The 19,304-nt window shown below is 42.8% G+C and overlaps 2 protein-coding genes across 7 annotated transcripts in view; one reads left to right on the forward strand and one right to left on the reverse strand.

The window, feature by feature from the left end:
• Nucleotides 1–290: 290 nt before the first annotated feature.
• MOCS2 (molybdenum cofactor synthesis 2) lies at nt 291–12,508 on the forward strand. Of its 5 annotated transcripts, XM_030003549.1 has the most exons (7): nt 291–396; nt 806–927; nt 3,349–3,442; nt 4,579–4,705; nt 5,288–5,441; nt 6,853–6,976; nt 8,176–10,132. In XM_030003549.1, the coding sequence occupies exons 1-7, from the start codon at nt 385–387 to the stop codon at nt 8,242–8,244; spliced, it is 702 nt and encodes a 233-aa protein (XP_029859409.1). In that variant the 5' UTR covers nt 291–384; the 3' UTR covers nt 8,245–10,132. The 5 variants fall into 5 exon arrangements, 3 of the variants coding, with proteins under 3 accessions (XP_029859409.1, XP_029859408.1, XP_029859406.1); XR_003921796.2 differs by lacking the exons at nt 6,853–6,976; nt 8,176–10,132 and having other exon boundaries at nt 3,306–3,452; nt 4,570–4,705; nt 5,288–5,381; XR_005931510.1 differs by lacking the exons at nt 4,579–4,705; nt 5,288–5,441; nt 8,176–10,132 and adding an exon at nt 11,377–12,508 and having other exon boundaries at nt 351–396; nt 3,306–3,452.
• A 568-nt stretch (nt 12,509–13,076) lies between these two features.
• The window catches only part of ITGA2 (integrin subunit alpha 2), a 70,426-nt gene continuing 64,198 nt past the window's right edge, over nt 13,077–19,304 (reverse strand). For both annotated transcript variants that reach the window (XM_030003544.2, XM_041120626.1), the window contains 2 exons: nt 17,473–17,589; nt 13,077–16,085 (listed from right to left, as the gene is read on the reverse strand). In XM_030003544.2, coding sequence (XP_029859404.1) covers nt 15,996–16,085; nt 17,473–17,589 — 207 coding nt within the window. In that variant the 3' untranslated portion in view covers nt 13,077–15,995. The remainder of the gene's footprint in view (nt 16,086–17,472; nt 17,590–19,304) is intronic.

Below are 19,304 nucleotides of genomic sequence, written 5' to 3' on the forward strand. Positions count from 1 at the left end.
CAGCGGGGGCGTGAAGTTTGCAATCATTTGCAATCCCCATGCACTCTGGGGTCTGAGCCCGTGAGAAAATCTGGATTTTAAGGTGCCGTCCCCAAAATTACAGGCCGGGCTTGGCGGGGCAAAGCCACGGCCTCTCACCCCCCCGCTCCCCCGGCATCCTCCGAGGGCCGTCCCCCACCTCCCTTAGCCGCCCGTGCGGGGAAAGGGCCGCGGAGCGGGGCTAGGCCCAGCCAGGCCTAGCAGCGCCGGAGCGGCACCGCGCCGCGCTGCCGGCCCAGGCCGCAGGGGGCGGTCCGGGCCCGGCGCCTCCCGTCCGGGCGCAGGCGCCACCGGCGCCACCGTGAGTCCGCGGCGGAGGGTTGCCCGCCCGGGGACGGCGGTTCCATGCGCTGCCAGGTAGGTGCAGCCTGCCGGCGCCCCTGGGGAGCGGGCCCCGGCTGGAGGCGAGGCGGGCGCCGGGGAGGGCGGCGGGGCTCCCTCAGCCCCTCTCCTCGGCGGGCAGAGGCGCAGGGTGGGCGAGGCCTGGACGGCGGGAGCGGCACACGGATCCGCGCTGACCTATCCCCCCCCGCCCCCGCTCAGTACCCCGCTTCCCCGCTCTCCTTCTGACAGCCGGGTCCGGAGGGACGCGACAGGAGCTTGCGGGCGTTAAAAAAACCCAGGGAAGGCGCTTCCTCACGCAGGTTTGGTTTCGGTTGTTTGTTTTGGTGTTTTCGGGGAAGTTAGCGTGCGGTAGCGGGGTTTTTTCCCTTTGTTTTTCGCAGTAGGGCCCCGCTCCCCTGAAGGGCGTTTGTTCCCCGAGCAGGTCTCGGTGCTGTATTTCGCCAGGAGCGCAGAGCTGGCGGGGCTGCGCTGCGAGACGCTCTCGGTGCCGCGGCAGATCACCTCTCTGCAGCTCTGGGAGGAGATCGTCAGGCTTCACCCCAGGTAATCGGGAAAGCGCCTGCTGAGGCGCGCAAAGCTTGACGTGCTTGGGGGATTTTTGGTGAGTGCAGATCGGGCGTTCAGAGCTGAGCCGGAACGAGTATCAGTGCTTTGCTACCATGAAAACTGTGACGTTTCTCCTGTTCTTGTAACCTGCAGCAAACGTTTTCTGTTTTGGCCAGTTGCAAGTGCTGTAGCTGTACACTTGGAAAGACTAGGTCCATAAACGTACCCAAAAGTTGAGCGTGAGGCGTGCCTTAAGACACGTGGCCCATTGTCCAGGATGGCCCTGGTATGGTGATGCTGCTGCACATCAAAACTGAGCTGGGTTATTAACCTGTCAAGAAGGTGAGATGTCTTGAGGAGGGATTGAGCACAGGCAGGGCAATAAATAAGCAATTCATGATAACGTGCAGGTGTTTTGGATCACTTTTCTTTAACTGTGCTGTTAGCCGTTGGTTGGACCTTATGGCACACTCTAGAAGGCAGGTCAGGAAGGGAGCAGAAGCCCTGCCACGGGCCTCCAGCCGCTCAACCCTTACATAAGAAATATGCTCAGCCACTTTAAACCTCCTCTGCTTTGAAAAAAAACGCCAACACTGGTGGTTGCATTTCACAGGGAGGCAGTTCCTGAGAGAGCGCTAGGTGTGTGCTCTAAGGACCCCTGTGGCACTGGTGCTCTTGGGGGTGTCAGCAGAAATTCCCCCTCAGGTTAAGGCTGAGGGAAGGTGCTCAGTCCTGTCAAGAATGAGTCTGATTGATAGAGAAAGGTGCAACACCATTTTGGAGGGGGGTGTGAAAAAAAAAAAAGTAAAGTATAACAGAGGTTGAAGTCCTCAGGATTTAGTGCGGAATGCACTGGAATTTCCATAACTTTGGACTTAGGTGCCAAAGTCTTCCTGTAGGCACCACCCTTCTTTATTAGACCAGGGGCCTTTACCTCACAGAAAATTGAGACTAAGTGTGTTTTGGGGGAGGAGGCAGTAGGGAATGAGTGTATTTTACTTTGCAGCCTATTACTCAGTGTCAGAAGCAGCAGCAGCACCTTTGATCGGTTTGCCATAGTTCATCAGCTTTGTCCTTTTATGAATGGTGACTTGGGGCAGTACATTTTGCGTGTGCAGTTACTTCACAGCGGCCTTCTTGGAAAATGCTTCTGCTCCTAGCTTTTCTGGAAAAACTCAGCATAATTGTAGGGCATTGACCACAGACTTCTATTCACATTGCTAATGGATATTCAGACTGCAGCTTGAGCATACTTGACAATGCTCTTCTGTTCCACCCATTTTCCCCAATGAATTAACTCGCAAGTGACATTAATTAGAGCCCATCCTAATGGGCACTTCAGGTCTATGGTTGCACTCTGTTCCTCAGTGGCTTGCTGTGCTTTCATACAGTTCCTCCCTTCAGTCTGCCCTCTGAGTCAGTGCTACTGTGTTTTGCTCAGCCTGTGCCTTGCCTACTTCTGTCTATCTGGTTGTTAGGAAATAAGATGATTTTTTACTTGTACCCTTTTGGCGTGCTTGCTTGTTTCTAGGCAATACAGCTCTCCACTGTCTGTGCCAGATTTTTTACTCTCAAACAGTAACAGTTATCATGCTTGCACCTTCCAAAGTAAAATGTTGGTGTTCTTTTTCTGGTGTCTTACTGGTGTTGCCCTCATTCACTGTGTGATTGCACTTAGTCATGAAAGCAACTCTCTGCCTGCCTCGCGGTATCCAGAGCTGTAGACTCTCACAGCAACATCTCACAGATGTGGAATCAAAAAATATATAGAAGATCTGCCAGAAAATGCACCATATCTGCCCTCTTAGTTCTGTTGCCACTCCTTATCAATAGCAAATTTCAGACCCGTAGATACTAAAGACCCAAAGCCTCATAAACTGTGAGGTTACACAACAAGAGCAACTCGTTGACCACTGAATCTTCATAAGATGTCATGAACAGCATCCTGCAGTGCTTCTTGCCCTGTAAGAAAATTGCTCCAGCCCAGCCAGACTGAATCAGGGGAATGTTTCCTTCTAATCCCAAGTTGGATGGTTGCTACCTCTTGAGTTGCCTCCTCCTTTGTTAGAAGCTGCTGAAGTGGGTCTGGTATACATTGGTTCGTTCTCATGTAGGCCTGTGACAAATATAGTTCCTGACTTCTGAAAATTATACTGAGTTGGTTTCTCCTTAGCCACCACAAGAAAATCCAATAGTAGGAGGTGGGTGTTTGTTGTATTTTTGAAAGTGTATTGGAAGCAGAGTTGCATAAGTCTCAGTGGTATTTACCTCAGCTGCCCTAGACTGCGCACCAGTTTGTTGTTTAATGAAATCTCATGGTTAAATGCAAACAGTCTATTTAGAAAACTATTTGTGCTCCTGCCAATCCCCCTCAGGCTTGCTGTCATCCGGGATCAAGTGGTTTTTGCTGTTCGGCAGGAGTACGTGCTTCTTGGAGATCAGCTCCTGGTCCTGCAGCCTGGAGACGAGGTTGCCATTATCCCACCAATTAGTGGAGGCTGAATCTGCTCAGGTTCTGTTGGGTAGGTATCACTTCTTGCTTAGCTTCATATGGAGGGTCATCCTGTGCTAAAATATCTCGTGAATTCTGTATAATGTTCCAATAATCTTTTTTTGTTTAGGTCCAGAGATGTGATTGCAGTTCTCTCCCTCCACCCCGGTTACTCTTTTGAGAGAGCGTAACTTGCGTTTCCTGCTGGAGAGGGCCATTGTGCTCACCAGAAACTATAAGCTGGTGCACCAATAAATGATTAACACATATGCAGTAAATGGAAGAAAATTACCAAAGGGGTCAGGCATTGTTTTGAATTTGGGTTTTAGGTCTTGCTATTCTTTCATAGTTGTTTCTGACTGCCAGTAGATACCCAGCTTGCCTAAATAAGATAATAATGAAAAACCTCCTGCCACTTTTTAACAGAAAAGATTGTACAGAAAAAGAACTGACTGCTGCTTACAAAAAACTCTTTTTGTTGTTGTGTTGTTGTTGCTGTCAAAGGAACAGGTGTTCTTAGAATAGCTTCATTTCTTTGCATGGTTTCAAGTGCCAGTCCATGTATTTACTGCAGCTTGTTCCATTGCTGCTGCTCAAAATACTACTTTTCCTCCTCACTCTTAGATGAACTGATGACTGGTTTCTACTCAGGAAATTAGAATTGTCTCCTGTGTCACTGAAACAGACCGATAGTATGAGGTCCTGGAGAGCATATTAAACTTTAGGGTTAGAACCCCAATCCATGTTTATCAGAAATCTGTGTTTTAAACTGTGTTTGATTTCACAATGAGATAGGGAGGAGCGGCTGACAATCTTGCCACAGATTTACTAGCACAGTGGTCCATGCTGGTTGATTGTACTGTTAAACTGGGGCCTCAGACTAGTTCTGATTTCGTCCTACTGGACCAGACTTTCCTACCAGGAAGGAACCTGTATGCATTAAAAAACAGGTCATTGGTTGATATTTGCAGTTAATATTCTCTCAGCAAGTCTGCTGAGAAGTGAACACGCCATGGAGACTGGTCTCTTGGGGTGAGGAATTAGATGGTGCATGTTTTCTGCATAAAGTGGGGCATCAGCACTGGATAAAAAGCAGTTGGCCAATGCTAGTATCACCAAAAACAACAACAGAGTCTGTTTGGTTTCAGCTTTTGTAGCGAACTATGGATGAAAGCGAAGATGTGCCAAAAGATTTTATCAAGCTCAAATCTGAAAAGCTCTCTGTAGATGAAGTGTCAGAGCTGGTTATTTCACCGTACTGTGGGGCAGTGTCTCTGTTCATTGGTGAGTTTAATATTTCTGAGCTGGATCTCTGGGTGTGTTAACAGTCTAATAAATGGAACCTGGATTATCCACACCTGTATGAAAGCTCCTGCAACTCAGATCTTTGTTGAAAGTAAAGTACTTTTTTACCCATGGGCTGGTGAAAGTCAAGGCTGATAGCTCTGTCCTCTTGCTTAATGGACATGGTACAGATCTTGAAACTGCTTTGTGCTTAAACCATAGTGCTACTGGGCTCTTCAATACTGAACACTTCAACATTGCATGGGCAAATGCAGTAATAGCACCTTAGCGGTTACACAGATGTCCCAGCCTTTGGCATTACAGACTGCAGACTTGTATAATGTGTAAACTAAATTCTTCTTTGTATGTTAAAGATTTCTCTTATTCAGAGAATCTCTTTACACGGTCATGACTAGGAGAGGTTGTTTGTATTTGCACAGTGCTGACCTTGACCATAGCAGGAGATCCTGGGTTTTACTCACTATTTATATATAATATATTATTATATAATAAATGTATAATATATATAACATATATATTTATTTACTCAGTGCTTTTGGTTGATAAATCATTTGTGTTTAGGTACTACAAGAAATAATTTTGAAGGAAAAAAAGTGATTCGCTTAGAATATGAAGCATATACTTCAATGGCAGAGACCGAAATAAAGAAAATCTGCAGAGATGTTAGACAGAAATGGCCATCAGTCAAACATATTGCAGTGCACCATAGACTTGGGTATGTATGGCCAGGCCCCATCCTTCTGCAAGTAGAATATTAATCCTTGTCTGGTGCTTGACTATGCTTACATAGTTGCAGGACATGCAGGAGTCTTTACAAAATGTAATGTAGCAAAGTTGGCTGCAGGATCAAGCTCTAGCTACGGAGCTAAGGTCTTTTAAAAAATGTGTGTATTGATGTCGTTTGCTGGAGTTCACATTTAGCCTGCAGGATCCTTGATGCTGGTGTAATGGTTTGAAAGTGGGGAGAAGGGATTGAGATTTCATTCCAGGAAAGGGGAGGCTGTTGGTTTGTTTTGTCTTTTTTTAAACCTGTGAAGTTGGCAGCACTTTCTTTTTCCTTCTCTCTTCCATTGAGGTGCCGCAGAATGTTCTTACTGTCAGATTTAAGTCAAATTATGCCATAGGGAACCTGTAAGCTTAGACTATGGGGAGGGGAGAGGCATGGAAATTGACAGCCATACTTGCCAGAGAACCTACTGTTGTTCCTTGAGTCTTGGATAAGCATTTTCTGTTGGGTTCAAAACATGGAATACTAGTGTCTGACATACTCTTGAGCCTTCACTCTTCACCAGATTTCTTACTGAAACTAGCAGCATTTGCAGTCTGTTGCAAATGCTTGTTTCCTTTTCTCTCAGCAGAAGGAACTTAGGAGGTGATCTCAAAGGGTAATATTAGCTCTGAGGGGTAGTTTCCTTAGATTTCCTCCATAGTCAACAGAGAGTGTGATTCTCTTGGGGGCAGCTCAAAGCATTTAAGCTTAGATATTTCCTATGAACTGTTTGCCAGAGGAGTCTTACTGTGGAGAGAGGGTTGGAAGGCAGCTTTTGGGAATACTGCCCTTGTGAGGAGCAAAACACTTGTGCTACTTCTGTTAAGTTTGGAAAACCAAACAGGAAAAACTTCATAATTTGAATTTGTCAAAAATTAAGTTTCATTGCAAAATCTGCCTAGTTCGAGGCACTTAATTTCTTCTTTCACAAATTCTTCTGCAAACTGAGATGATTTCTTAGGTTTTCAGATAAGGACTGGGTGTTCTAGCTTGTTGCTGTTCATTATTAAGCCAGCTTCCAGTGAGTTTCCTATGCACTGCTGCAAGTTAGCAATTTTGCCCTCTTAATTCCATAGACTTTATTTGAAAAAAAAAGAAAGAATGGAAGAAAAAAGCCTATGTCTGGTGGGTTTATTTATTCTAAAGCATGGAATTCTCACATCTGGTACTGATTTTGGTTGTGGTTTTCTTTCTTTTTAAAAGTGTATAATCTTTTGGACATGGCTTGACACTTGCTCAGTATGAATGAGTCAGGAGAGTGTGTGGCCAGAATACTGACGTGACATGGCCACAACTTTTGGGTGCTCTTGATGTTAAGCATTAGCTAAAGCTGCTGTTGTTCCTCTTCTCTCCCTAGTGTGGTTCCAATAACTGAAGCAAGTGTAATTATTGCAGTCTCCTCTCCACACAGAACAGAATCCCTTGAAGCTGTAATGTACTGCATCAATACCTTAAAAGCATCCGTCCCAATATGGAAAAAGGTATGTTTGGGAACAAATTTGATTTTAGGCCTGTGCCAGAGTCTTAGACAGCTGGGATAAAGCCGCTGCTCTTAAGTGAAGCAGCTGAAGCATTATGGGCAGCAGTTGCTCCTGACGGGATGCCAATGTCTAGCACCAGTGGGTTTCCTCTAATGCAGGTAGACCCATCTGTGGCAGGTAGGGCATCTGGAAGGCCCTCCCTTGCCTGTACCATCCAGCTCCTCTTCCTTTTAATGCCATACTGCGGTCAAAGTGAAGGAGCACTGAGCTCTCCTTTTTTGAGTGGCAAAACTCAGTTCTGCATGGGCTTGTGGAAGAACTTTAGAGTCAGCTTTGCTTTGGACAGCATTGCAGTGTGCAAGTAAGAGTGGCATTTCTTGCCTTTCTGTTTTCCCCTCATCCCTGTGGCCTTGAGAAAGCACAAAGCATTAAGCAACAGCACACAATGAAGGGATGAGCAGAGGTCCCAAAGCTAGTATGGGCACACAACAATGTGTGGAGAGACCAGCCCGGGTCTAGAAAGAGCCTCATTGCATAACCACAGTGTTGCATGCGAGCAATGAGCACTACCTCTGCCTTCTCTCCCAGGGAGAACTTGGCATGTGGTAACAGTGATGTTCTCCAAATTACTCCACTTTTCTGACACCTCTTTGAGGAGACTGGAGTTCTGTGGTGTCAGAAAGAATAGTCAGGGGCTTGGAGCCCTACTGCATTTGCTCCTTAGGTCTGGACTGCTGCTGGGTAGTCCAGTCTGTCCTGAAGATCTAATACTTACTGTTTTTTGTATATTGTAATTTTAATTTTTTAATACTGACATTTTGTATACACTTAACTACTCTCCTGAAAATTTCGGTACAGTAGGTTAACATGGCAACACTTTAAAAGGGCAGTTTCAGACATGAGTGCTGTGTACTCTACAGCTTTTACATCATTTCTTCTACATGTCTTTCTTGAATTGACTGCAGTATAGATGGGCCCTTCTAAATTTAATGGGGCTCAGCCCAAGGTTCAGCATCTGCCCACGTGTAAGTCAGTATGTTCTAAGGGTGCTACCCTCTTTTCTGTTTGCCAGCCAAGTGCTGTGTAGTCCTGTTGTGATGAGTAAATAATAGCAGGATGGCTGTTGAGTTGTTTGGCCTGCTTGTGGCTGTATGTAGCAGAATCCCACAATATTTCCCATTCCTTGTTTATATTTGCAGGAGATTTATGAGGACGAATATTCTTGGAAAGAAAACAAGGAATGCTTTTGGGCAAATTCAGAAAAATAACTGTACTCTCTTAAAAATAAAATGTTACTGTTCCTAATGAGCATACTTGTTTAGCTTTGAGTTGTTTTTACAGAGAATCTATATGTTTTTAAGTAGCTGTAATAGACATTTCAATCTGAATAATTTAGTTAGGACTGAATGAAATAAATGAGTAAGAATTAGGGTTTTTAAGTGTTCTTGACTCTCCTTTGAAGTCATCTCTTTGTGCATTTTAACACGGAGTCAGTTTTTAAAACAATCTTCCCTAAAATTTTTGGTTGCAAGGTGTTTAGTCCACTGTGATATATACTATTTTAATGCCTTTAAATTGGTAGTCTGTGTTCACTGTCTGCATGGGAGGTCACAACAGGCGAATTGGATTTTTCTTAATCTTAAAGAAAGTCCTGAGTGGTTTAATTTAATATGACATAGAATCAATTCACAAGCTTTATGCTATTCTGACATTCTTGTAACATGAAAGCTACTTGAAGTAGATTAAACATTTTGGTACAGACAGAGAAGAAAATACAAACTGTACCCCAGAGTTATTAACTTTTTAGTAGTGGTTACGTTCCAGTAGCTCTGTCTCACAGAGACACTTTTACTGTGCAGCTGATATTACAAGTCCATTGCATTAAAAAAAAATGGACATACCTTGATTCAAAATTAGATCTAATACTCCACCAGCAACAAACTTGCATTAGCAATAACACACAAACCTGTAACTACTTAATGATGTCTAGACATGATTAATTTTGAAGAAGCTTTTTTGGCTGTGTACTTGTATGGTGCTGCAGAAAAAAAAAGCTAGCTATTATTACAAATAGACAACTATAAGTTTAATTAGTTTTAGTAGTTTGACTTTAGAGATGTTAGGATTCGAAGTCCTAGAAAGGGCTTAGTTTTTCAAAGGAAGTGAGTCCGTTGAACTTTTTGCAGTTTATATATGCATTTATATTCACATTTATGTTTTTAATACAGTTTTTCTCTTGTTACTGTTTTGAAACCTAGTTAAAAGAGAGAAAGACTGACATAGTATGACTATGCTCCCACTGGAAACAATGGGCTGCTCATCTGAGTAAGATCATTTTATTTATATTACTGTACTGTGCCATGATAGTGTTTAGATGCTAAGAGTTCAAAGTCCCATTGTGTATGGCATTTTTACTAATGCTGAGAGGCAGGTTTATCTAGTCATCATTATCAGTATAGACAAGATAGATCTAAAGCAAGGAAAATGAGGTAAAGAAAAGTAAAATTATTTGCTCAAGTTTGTATATCATCACATCACAGAACACTAAAGCCTCAGCTGTATAATGCATTTCATTGTGTTTGCAGTAAAATCTACAAACAGCTGCTAGCTGCACAAAACAAAATGAGAAAAACAGGGGATGATCTTTTTTCCCCCAGTGATCTCAATCAGTTTTAACATTAGTGATGGTTACTGTATCTGGATTGAGTAAATCCCAATGAAACATACAACTTCAGGCAGAAGCATGGTTAAACTGTGCGTGTTAACTTACTAATGCACTTCCCTCAATGGAAGTGAGCGAGTCCCTCCTCTGCAGGACAGCAGCTGCTCCTTGTGTGCTTACACATACGCAGCCTCCAAACCACGTGGGCCCTATTACCTAGGCAGGGCTGAGCAAGTTCGAGGTTGAATTTTCCTTTGCTTTGGAGGTTGGAGAGGAGCCCTCTGCCATTTGAATGTCATTTTTACCAGGAGTTGTACAGAATCCTGAGTACAGATCACTTCCTCTGTCAAATAATTCTTTTTGTTTTTAGAGAAGAACGCAATACATAAACTTTCCCATTTTTGGTGTTCATTTTTCCACGTTCATGTTTGCTGTTACCATGCAACTAATTAGTGTATTAATTTCACAAAAATAAATGGCTAGCTTGCCTTGTAGTGGGTGGTTTATGAATGAACTAAAACCTATGCAGTGCTTGCATACTGGTGCTGTGCTCTCATACAGAAAAATAGTGGTATTTAGAACACAAATTGTACTTGGCGCCCTATGATCAGGAGCAATTCCTGTGTTGCACTGGGGTCTCTCTAGTGCTGCAGTCTCCTGGAAGATTTCTCCAGGGTGACCTTAAGTGCACCTTCCCCATCAGCAATCCAGCTGGGAAGGAGAGTGCAGAAAAGAGAAAGAGTAATTGTGTACTTCCCCACAGTGACCAGGAACAATGAATGGAAGAGATGTTGTACTGAGTCACAGCTGAGTGTTACAATGTGTGTACGCTGCCATGGTCAAAACAATGAAATGTCATTTTGTGTCCCTAGCTGTGCATGAGGCAAGTACTGCTTTGTTCTGGAACAATGATGTATTGGTCTTGTGTAACTTTGGGTTCTTCAGCTGGCATCTAAAAGCGAAATGGAAATGCCCCTAAGGAGGGATGATGTGCATAATTAGAGGTAAAATGTATCTCACTGAAATTTTAAGTCCATACTCCGAGCTCGGTGTTCCGGCTCCCTCTGTAGGGCTACCCTCTCTGCTAGGGCAATATTATCGTAAGAGGGCAGATTACTCTGTTCTAAGATAGCTGCCTAAGGCTATATGTCTGGAGCGACCCAGAAATGCTTCCAAATTTCCAGGCCAGGGGATGAATCCCAGCTGTGCCTGACTGCATGTCAGGGAAAGATGTGGCTGCTCATGTCCTGGTTTCTACACATGCAGGACTAGGCTGCTGGATGAGGGCTGGTTTGTGTTCTGGTGAGGTCCGTGAGTGGGATGATAGCAGCTAGAGATCAATATACAATGCAGTCCTAGCTTTCTGGGACGAGTCTAGCTGTTTCCTTGCCCTGCCTATAGGGGAGGCTAATCCCACCCCTCTGTGGCTCTTCAGCTGTGTCACAGCATCCTGCAGAGGTGGTGGCTCCAGGTGCAGACAGATGTTCCCAGGAACAGATGCTGCAGACTGGAGAGTCATCAGGCGATTCCTGCAGAGATCTGCCAGATGCGGGGTATTTGTGGAAGGGAAGCACATGTCTTCAGAGCGAAAATTTGTCCTGAAAAGATGTCTTGGTCTTGGCTGGTAACATTTGAATACACTGCTCTATCCCTTTGTCTGGCAGAACGTCCATATACCAGCATTGCTTAATTTTAAGTTTCCTTTCCTGATTTTGATCTTTCATTCTCTGTTCTCAAGAGAAGCTCAGCCTGATGCGTACTATGAAAACAGCAACTGATGGACTGTCATGAAATAAACGGGGGGGACGACGAGGGGGGACAGACTGTGTTATAAGGAGCCTACCCAGGAGATGGCAGCCGAGAGACGACTGCGTGGGAAGAGCAGCTCCCAGCCTGCCCAGGTGCAAGCTGTGCTGGGAAATACCGGCGCTCACTTCGGCTGTCACTCATGAAAGTGACACAGTCACACTCAGGAATGAATCCTGTAGATTGCTCAGCTTTAAGCTAGATTTTGGCTTTTCTCTCACCTCACTTTTCCCATAGCTGTTCAAGGAATTTGTAGTTTTATAGACTAACGCATTCATTTGCTCCATCAAAAATATTAAAAGGAAAAAACTGCTAAAACTAATCATTAACAAAGTGAAATTGCCTGTGAAAGCCAACAGTGCTACCCCTTGCCCCCCAAAAAGCTTTGAAAACTCAATCTTGAGCTCTTCCATTAAGTGTCCTGTGGCGGTACTTGAAGAGAGAGAGTTAAGAATAGGCTAATGACTATAAATCAGTAGTTTCTTTGAGTACCTTAGGCCTGTTTTTTAAAAGCAAACCAACCATAAAATTTTATCTTGTCAAGTGTTACAAAAATTAGCATCCTGATGTATCTTTATAGCAGTTCTGGTTTAAAAGTTCCGTTTCGACTATTTTAAGAGAAGGAGGCAAATACATTTTAAAAACTGCTAGCACACTAAAGCCTGTGACTGCATATGGGTAATTGATCATAAATGAGGGCAGAAAGGTTGTCTTATTAAAAGATAAGACTCAACTTTTCTGAGGCTGTGAAAATTACCTACGCTTCATTACCTTTAAAGGCAATAAAAAGTTGAGGCAATTAGCTATAGATTTTGAGATGTATTTTCATACCTTCATTTTCTTTAGTCTTTAATTTGCAAGCTTTGTTGTACCTCAGTTTTGGATATAAAGGGTAATACAAGTCAGTATATAAGGAATCTGGCTTTCAATTCCCTGAGACTTGGTGAAAGATGGGAGTTTTGTGCCTTAAGATTAGGATCATGTGGTTCTGTATTATGGAAGTGTTAAAGTTGGTAACTTGAATGTTTATGTGGAAAAATAAAAAAGGAAGCTCTGTGAAAGTAGCTACTTTTCAGGTGGTAGTTACTGCAATGACTGTCTTCCTATTGTCTTCCTATTCACAGCCAAGTTTCTCCTCTTCTTCCTTTCCCATCGTGCTCCTGCTGAAATGTTGCATTTGGCTTTCCCAGTGTATGGTGTGGAGCAGCTAGAGCTGGTGTCAGGACATGCTACTGCTGACCAATTCTGTACATAATATAAAGTGCAGGGCATGAGAGTGGCGGAATATGGTGTAATTTTAGATGCCAGTGATAACCCCATGCTTATAGGAAGGCCTGACCATGCTAAGGTTTTAACACCAACTATTCAACCAGAGCTATTCAAATACACAGATATTTTGCACTAATGCAAACTGACTTACACTACAATATAGCTTACCAGTAGTATTATACTCATGACTATAACCTACAAGACTTCCAAGTGCAGCTTCTTTGTATACCTAGCAGAGTCATCCCCTTAGGGTTTTCACTGTGTGCTACTGGAACAAAGACATATTTGGCCCCATTTTATGTAGTGCTTTTTCAGTAGCATTTCTTTGCTTTAGGGTGCGCTTTAAAAATAAATGAGTCTGTGTTCAGCAGTATTCTTGTTTTTATTGTAGTAACGCTGTTAGGCCCTCAGGTAGGCACCACAGTGATACAGTCCCTGCTCCCGTAGAGCTTACATGCTAGCTTTCAGAAGTCAGTTTGATTATAAACTCTCTTGTACATCCCAAATCTATACATAGGCTCATATGAAACTAACTTTGATTTTGGACTTGATTCTAGTACTTCAGGAAGTCAGCAGCTAGATTTCAAGACCAGAATCAGATACAAGTTGAGTTTGCTGAAGGTATTCCTGACTTTTCTTGCTGCACGCACAAACAGAAGCCCATGCTGAAGCTCAACATTTCAGAATAATATTTAACCTGTAATGTGCTGTTTTAAAAAAGTAAAACTAAAAAAAACCAAACCAACCCCTTGCGCATAACACAAAATATACATAATATTTCCAGCATTATTTGCGGCTGTGCCAACTTAAAAGTGCAATAGACTCACCCATTACAAAAACTGAATTAGCCATTTAAGTATTAACTGTAAAAGAAAAATAAACTAGTAACTTGAAGTGGTTAGGATACAAAAACCTTACCTATTGCTATGCCTTCCCTTTATTTTGGGAGAAAGTATTATGTCCAGGCTGGGGGGAAATTCCTGTTGTCTGGGACAAAAACCCCAGTGAAGAGTAGTGAATTGAGTCACTGCTACCTGATTGATAAACTGTTAAATCCCCAAAGAAGCTGTATGTCAGATACTGACCTGTACCTCCCACCAAAGGTGGAAGAAGGAAATCTGGCTAAATGCCTAAATTTCCCTTGCAAGCAGCACCAGAAATGAAAGATGCTGCCATGTGCTGCATTGTGAAATTCCCCCTCTGGCCTGGAGTGCATGACCCTGGTTATGTAGGAGCTTCTCACACATACAGGCGTAGGGTTTTGTTTTCTTCTCACGAGTTTATATAAGAATTGAGGCAGACAATTTTTTATCTTTACTTTCAGAGCATTTGCCCTTAGGATTTACAATTACAAGTCAGGAGCTTATTCTTTAGCTTTATGCAATTGCTACTTTTTCTTTTTTTTTTTTTTTTTAACTTCTTACATAATTGTTTTGGTCACAAACTCAGCTGATGGCAACAGTCTTGTTTGACAATTGAGATCAGAATCTGGATTGTTTTTCAGAATGTTTAAAAAACCCCACCCCAAAACATAACATTTCATAGATACAAAATGAATCCAAAACACATATAAAACTACACTGAGCACAATCCAGCTGTCACTGCAAATGAAGCTGTTATTTGCCAAAGAGATGGTTGGCTCCTGACTGATTGCTGATTAAAAAAGACTGAGTAAAACTTTCAAACGTGCTCAAGCCTAGTTTCTGAAAAGTCCCTCAGAAAATAATCTGAAAGGTGCCTAAGCATAAGTACAATCTAGCTTTGGGGGAAAGAAAACATGACTTCAGGTCTGAATCAGGTACATTTAAGTGTTTTCAAGTAAATCAACCTTGAGTTGGAAACAGTCTCACTTGCATGGCAGTGTACATAAGGACAACACACACATCTTCTCTCACAATTGATTATAAACATAACTGCCAGGCATGAGAGAGAAAGACAGCCAAAAGGCGAATTCCCTTGACTGTTAGCAGTCTTACAGCATGTGCCTTTTTAAGACTGAGCTTTCATTAAAACCAGGCAGCATAATTGCATGTGATAAACTTGAGGTGTGTAACCAACTTGAAGTCAACCCAAGTGTTGTGCTCAGAGCTCCTTCCAGAGCACTACAGTACTTTACTGTATAAAACATAAGTTATCTTCATCAAGACAGGAACATGTGGGACCAAATAAAATGTGACAGCTAAGGAGGTCGTACTGAACTTTGGTCTCCTGGAGAGCACTGAGATGCTAAAGAAACAAGTGCAGTAAACAGTTTACAGAGCTTAGATCTTCACTATCCTCTGTCCCAATGTGCATACGTCCTTAGTAATCATCCCCTTTAGTTCACTTCACGCTCTTAGTCTTGCAAAATTTTTCAGTATAGAATTAAAGGCAAGATCTTGACTGTCTTCCCTATTTATGTCAAAACCCAAACTACTGTCAGAGCGACTGCGAGCGTAAAGCCCAGTGTAACAGTAGTGGTAGTGCTTCTCAAGATGAAGTCTGAAAACTAATCATAACATTGCAGAGAAAATGCTGTAAATTATTATGAAATTCTTATTTTCTTCTCAGAGAGAAAGTATGCAGAAGGCAGTTATACATACCGTTTGGCAATATTTCCCCAAGGCAATGTACTTCAGTAATTTAGTTGTGACCTTAGTGCAAGGAATATGGTGAACTTTTGGAACAGTTTGCCCACCCAGTTGTCCTGTAGCACCCAGACAGACATCTTCATACGCAGTTCCCACCTTATAGATTAGTTAAGACAAAGGTTTGCTGGTGTAAATTATTTCTCTAAAACAATAAGGATGGAGTTAGTCAATGAAAAATGGGTTTTCTTCTCCCAGTCTGGAAGCAGTATTCACCACACATTCATCATCAACTTAATAGAAAATGTCCTTTACACATATGGTACTTGTCAACTGAATTACGAACTGATGCTGTTCCACAGTAATCTGAAATAAATTGCTCTGTTTCACTCTGCAGTGGAGCAGGAGAAGGGTTGCTGGCACAATATGTTACTGTAAACTCCGGACCTGCCAGTTCTAAGGGCTAAGCTTGTTTGAAAGGCAAAAATTTACAAGAAAAGGCACTATAAATCATTTTTGAAAAAAATGAACTGTCCTGCAGTTACTCTTATAATAGAGTAGAATCTGTAAAATATTTTCATCTATAACAAGACACTTCCATTAAAAATGTTTAAATGTTACTAAGCTTTAAGGCACTCCAGCTGAAGAACCGACTGGATCACAACTACTGTTGGTGGCTCAGATTTCCTCTCTTTATCCACGTAACTCCTCATCTTCAGTCTTTGTCCTTTGTGAGTTCTGTAATTTCATCAACATCTTCTATATCCTGTGTCATTTTCTCATACTGTCTCTCGAAGAAGCCAAGCTGTGGTAAGCATTAAAATAACACCGTATCACAGTAAGTCATTGATAGTTACATTTCTGAGCTAAGCTAAATAGTGTGATGGTAGAAATACACGTGTGCATGCACATACATACAGTGTTTGATTTGTAGACAATTCCTGACTCTAAATTGAAAGGAGCTAGGCTTTAAACTCCTGCCTGGTGCAAGTAAATGCAAGAACAGCAGTGCTGAGTAGCCAGTTGTCTCCCTGCCAAGATACAGGCATCTCCATGTTGCCTTAGTGTGCCAAGGAGCCCTTCAAGCACCAAGGCCCTGGCACTCAGGAAAACTTTCCTCTCCCCTTAATCTAGGTATCCTTTGTAAATTACTTTTTTCCCTCACCCTTCTCTGTTCTCTTTTTGTCTGTTCAGTGTATATCCTCTCCCTCTTTGTTTCTCATCCCCAGCCTTGCCCACTGGGAATAACATGGGAGGTCAGAGCCCAGCTGGGGAGTTATGGAAGGAGGCAGGCAGTGTCAAAAGGAAAAAAGTAAATGCCACAGCCCCTGTTTTGAACTGCTGGAAATTCATTTATCACTTCACGTTGCCATTTCTATGGGGACCTATTTCAGAATTTTGATTTTTAGAGCCCTTCTAAATGCTCCCATCAAGGGCGCAATGCCAATGCAGTATTATTCATACCACCTGTCCTGGTTTTGGCTGGGACAGAGTTAATTTTCTTTCTAGTAGCTGGTACAGTGCTGTATTTTGGATTTAGTATGAGAATAGTGTTGATAACGCACTGATGTTTTAGTTGTTGCTAAGTAGTGCTTTTGCTAATTAATGCTTATTCTAAGTCAAGGATTTTTCAGTTTTCCGTGCTCTGACAGCGAGGAGGTGCACAAGAAGCTGGGAGGAAGCATGGCCAGGATGGCTGACCTGGACTAGCCAAAGGGATATTCCATACCATAGGATGTCATGCTTATATAAACTGGGGGGAGTTGGCCGGGAGCTGCTCATCGCTGCTCAGGGCCTGGGTGGGCATTGGTCAGTGGGTGGTGAGCAGTTGCATTGTGCATCACTTGTCTTCCTTGGGTTTTATTTCTCTTATTTTTGGTTATCTTCCTTCCCATTACTATTATTATTACGATCAATATTATTTTATTTCAATTGTTAAACTGTTCTTATCTCAACCCACAAGTTTTACTTTTTTTCTATTCTCCTCCCCATCCTGCTGGGGTGTGAGGGCTTGGGATGGAGTGAGTGAGCAGCTGTGTGGTGCTTAGTTGCCAGCTGGGGTTAAACCACAACACCACCAAACTGCATGTGTGGTTTTGTTCAGCACCAGAGAAGAGAGATTCCAAAGAAAATAGCCCGAATGTATTTATCCCTTTCTGCTTTTCTTTTTAAGAATATAAACACCTACTTACTTTCCACAAAACGGCAACCAATACTAACAGCAGGAGGAGTCCAGCCAAGATACTGCCAATCACAACACCAACTGGTATCTCAGCTTTCTCATCCGGCTTCATTATTGTAACTGGGATCTGAAAGCAGAGAGATTGTGCATTAGGGGTTAATGTTAACTGTATGTAAAGTAGGATTTGTAAACCAAATACTTCACTACTCAAGAACAGTTGGACTGCATACATTCCAGCATCAATGACTGGAACACACCAAGCAATTACGGCCTTTTCACTGGTGTCCTGTCAGGTACCTGGCTGCACCATCGTGGCACGTGGCAGTGCCAGTTAAGGATTAGGGGCCCTCATCACTCTTGGCCATACCCAACAGGCAGAGGAGCAATCTCTTCCTGCCAGCTTTCTGCCTTTCCAGTAACAGGAGGTCTTTCAGAGTTCTTCCCATCACGGACACACCATCACTACGTAAAACAGATGTGCTTTCATGCAGGTGGGGAATAGCCTGGTGTAGAGCCCCATCTGCTCAAAACAGACTTCCACTGCATCAGATGGAGAAGAACTACTTCCAACCAAGCACTGTCAGAGCCTGTTATCTATGGTGGGCAGCTGTAGGAGGCAATACTAATCATGGAGGCCAGACACCACCATGCACTGCATTTGCTGAAATTTCTTCCCTGATGCTGGACAGGTACCTCTGTCTCATTTGCCTGCTGTTCCTACCTGCTGGGAAACCACTAACAACTTGTTAGATCTTCTCGTGTTAATCTGTGTTCTCCCGAGTCAACTGCATGAATTTGCTGTAAGATGGATGGGTCAAACAGGAGTGTTTCTAGCACACCTATGCTTCCTGAACTACAAGCAATACCAGAGAGCTCCACAACAGCATACAGTGTCTGGAAGTTAGTTTTCAGGTGATACCCTACCTATTTGGATGGGTATGACCAACTATATAGTTAAATATAACATAGTTGCTCAGGGAGACATTGCTGTAATATTTATGAACTGTCAAATCTTTGGATTTAATCTTGCAATGACATGCATTTAGCATGATGTTTTTTTCCTTCCTGAAACATGATAAAAGAAGTCACATTGGTTTAATTTCTCAGGATTGCTTGTTCAATGCATTTGTCTGGTGTAATTTAATCTTAAGCTTTCTGGGAAGCTTGCAGTGGACTGACATCTTGGTGATTTAAGTAATTTCTCCTGGAAGGCTCCAAGGTTGTGCTAGGTGTGGCTATGTGTATTCATTTCACTGAGGCAGGATGGCTTTGTGTATTTTCTAACAGAATGGCCATAATGATGATTATAGCAGGTTAACATTCTCTCCTCCAGCTGGCAGTCCTTTCCAACTTGGAAAAAATCTGAAAGCCTTTACGCAAGGATACCTAAGCAGCTTCTCCACATAGCATCAGAAGGCAATATTAATTCATTTGGCTACACAGCAACCCAGCTCATCCAAACTAAAGAGCCAATCTCGTATGTATGTGCAGTTTGCCTAGTAATGCTTTCTCCATTAGATTAACAGTGAAGTGGCACTGTTGGAGAGGTAAATCAATGGCTAAGAACACACATCTTCCCTGAAGTCAAGCTATCGTCAGTAAGACACCACGGCTGGGATTCATCTCATCTAGCGTTACATCTACTCTATAGTTCCTTGGCTTCAAATGGAGGAGAATCAGCTCTTTTAGGGCCTAATTCACCCTACTTATTTTCAGGATCATCTTTAAGATGAGATGAATTGCATCTCAGAAATACCTATTCTTTCTATGGATTATGTTTTAAAGAAGGGCTAACTCTGATGTGGATGACTAATGTAGATATTAAGTTGGATGAATTCTACC

This window comes from Aquila chrysaetos, chromosome Z (assembly GCF_900496995.4).
Source record: "Aquila chrysaetos chrysaetos chromosome Z, bAquChr1.4, whole genome shotgun sequence".
Lineage (NCBI taxonomy): Eukaryota > Metazoa > Chordata > Aves > Accipitriformes > Accipitridae > Aquila > Aquila chrysaetos.

Coding starts and splice junctions, on each gene's coding strand:
- MOCS2 (XM_030003549.1), top strand. Junction 3,443..4,578: donor TGGAGGCTGAATCTGCTCAG/GTTCTGTTGGGT, acceptor CAGCTTTTGTAG/CGAACTATGGATGAAAGCGA. Junction 6,977..8,175: donor CCGTCCCAATATGGAAAAAG/GTATGTTTGGGA, acceptor TTATATTTGCAG/GAGATTTATGAGGACGAATA.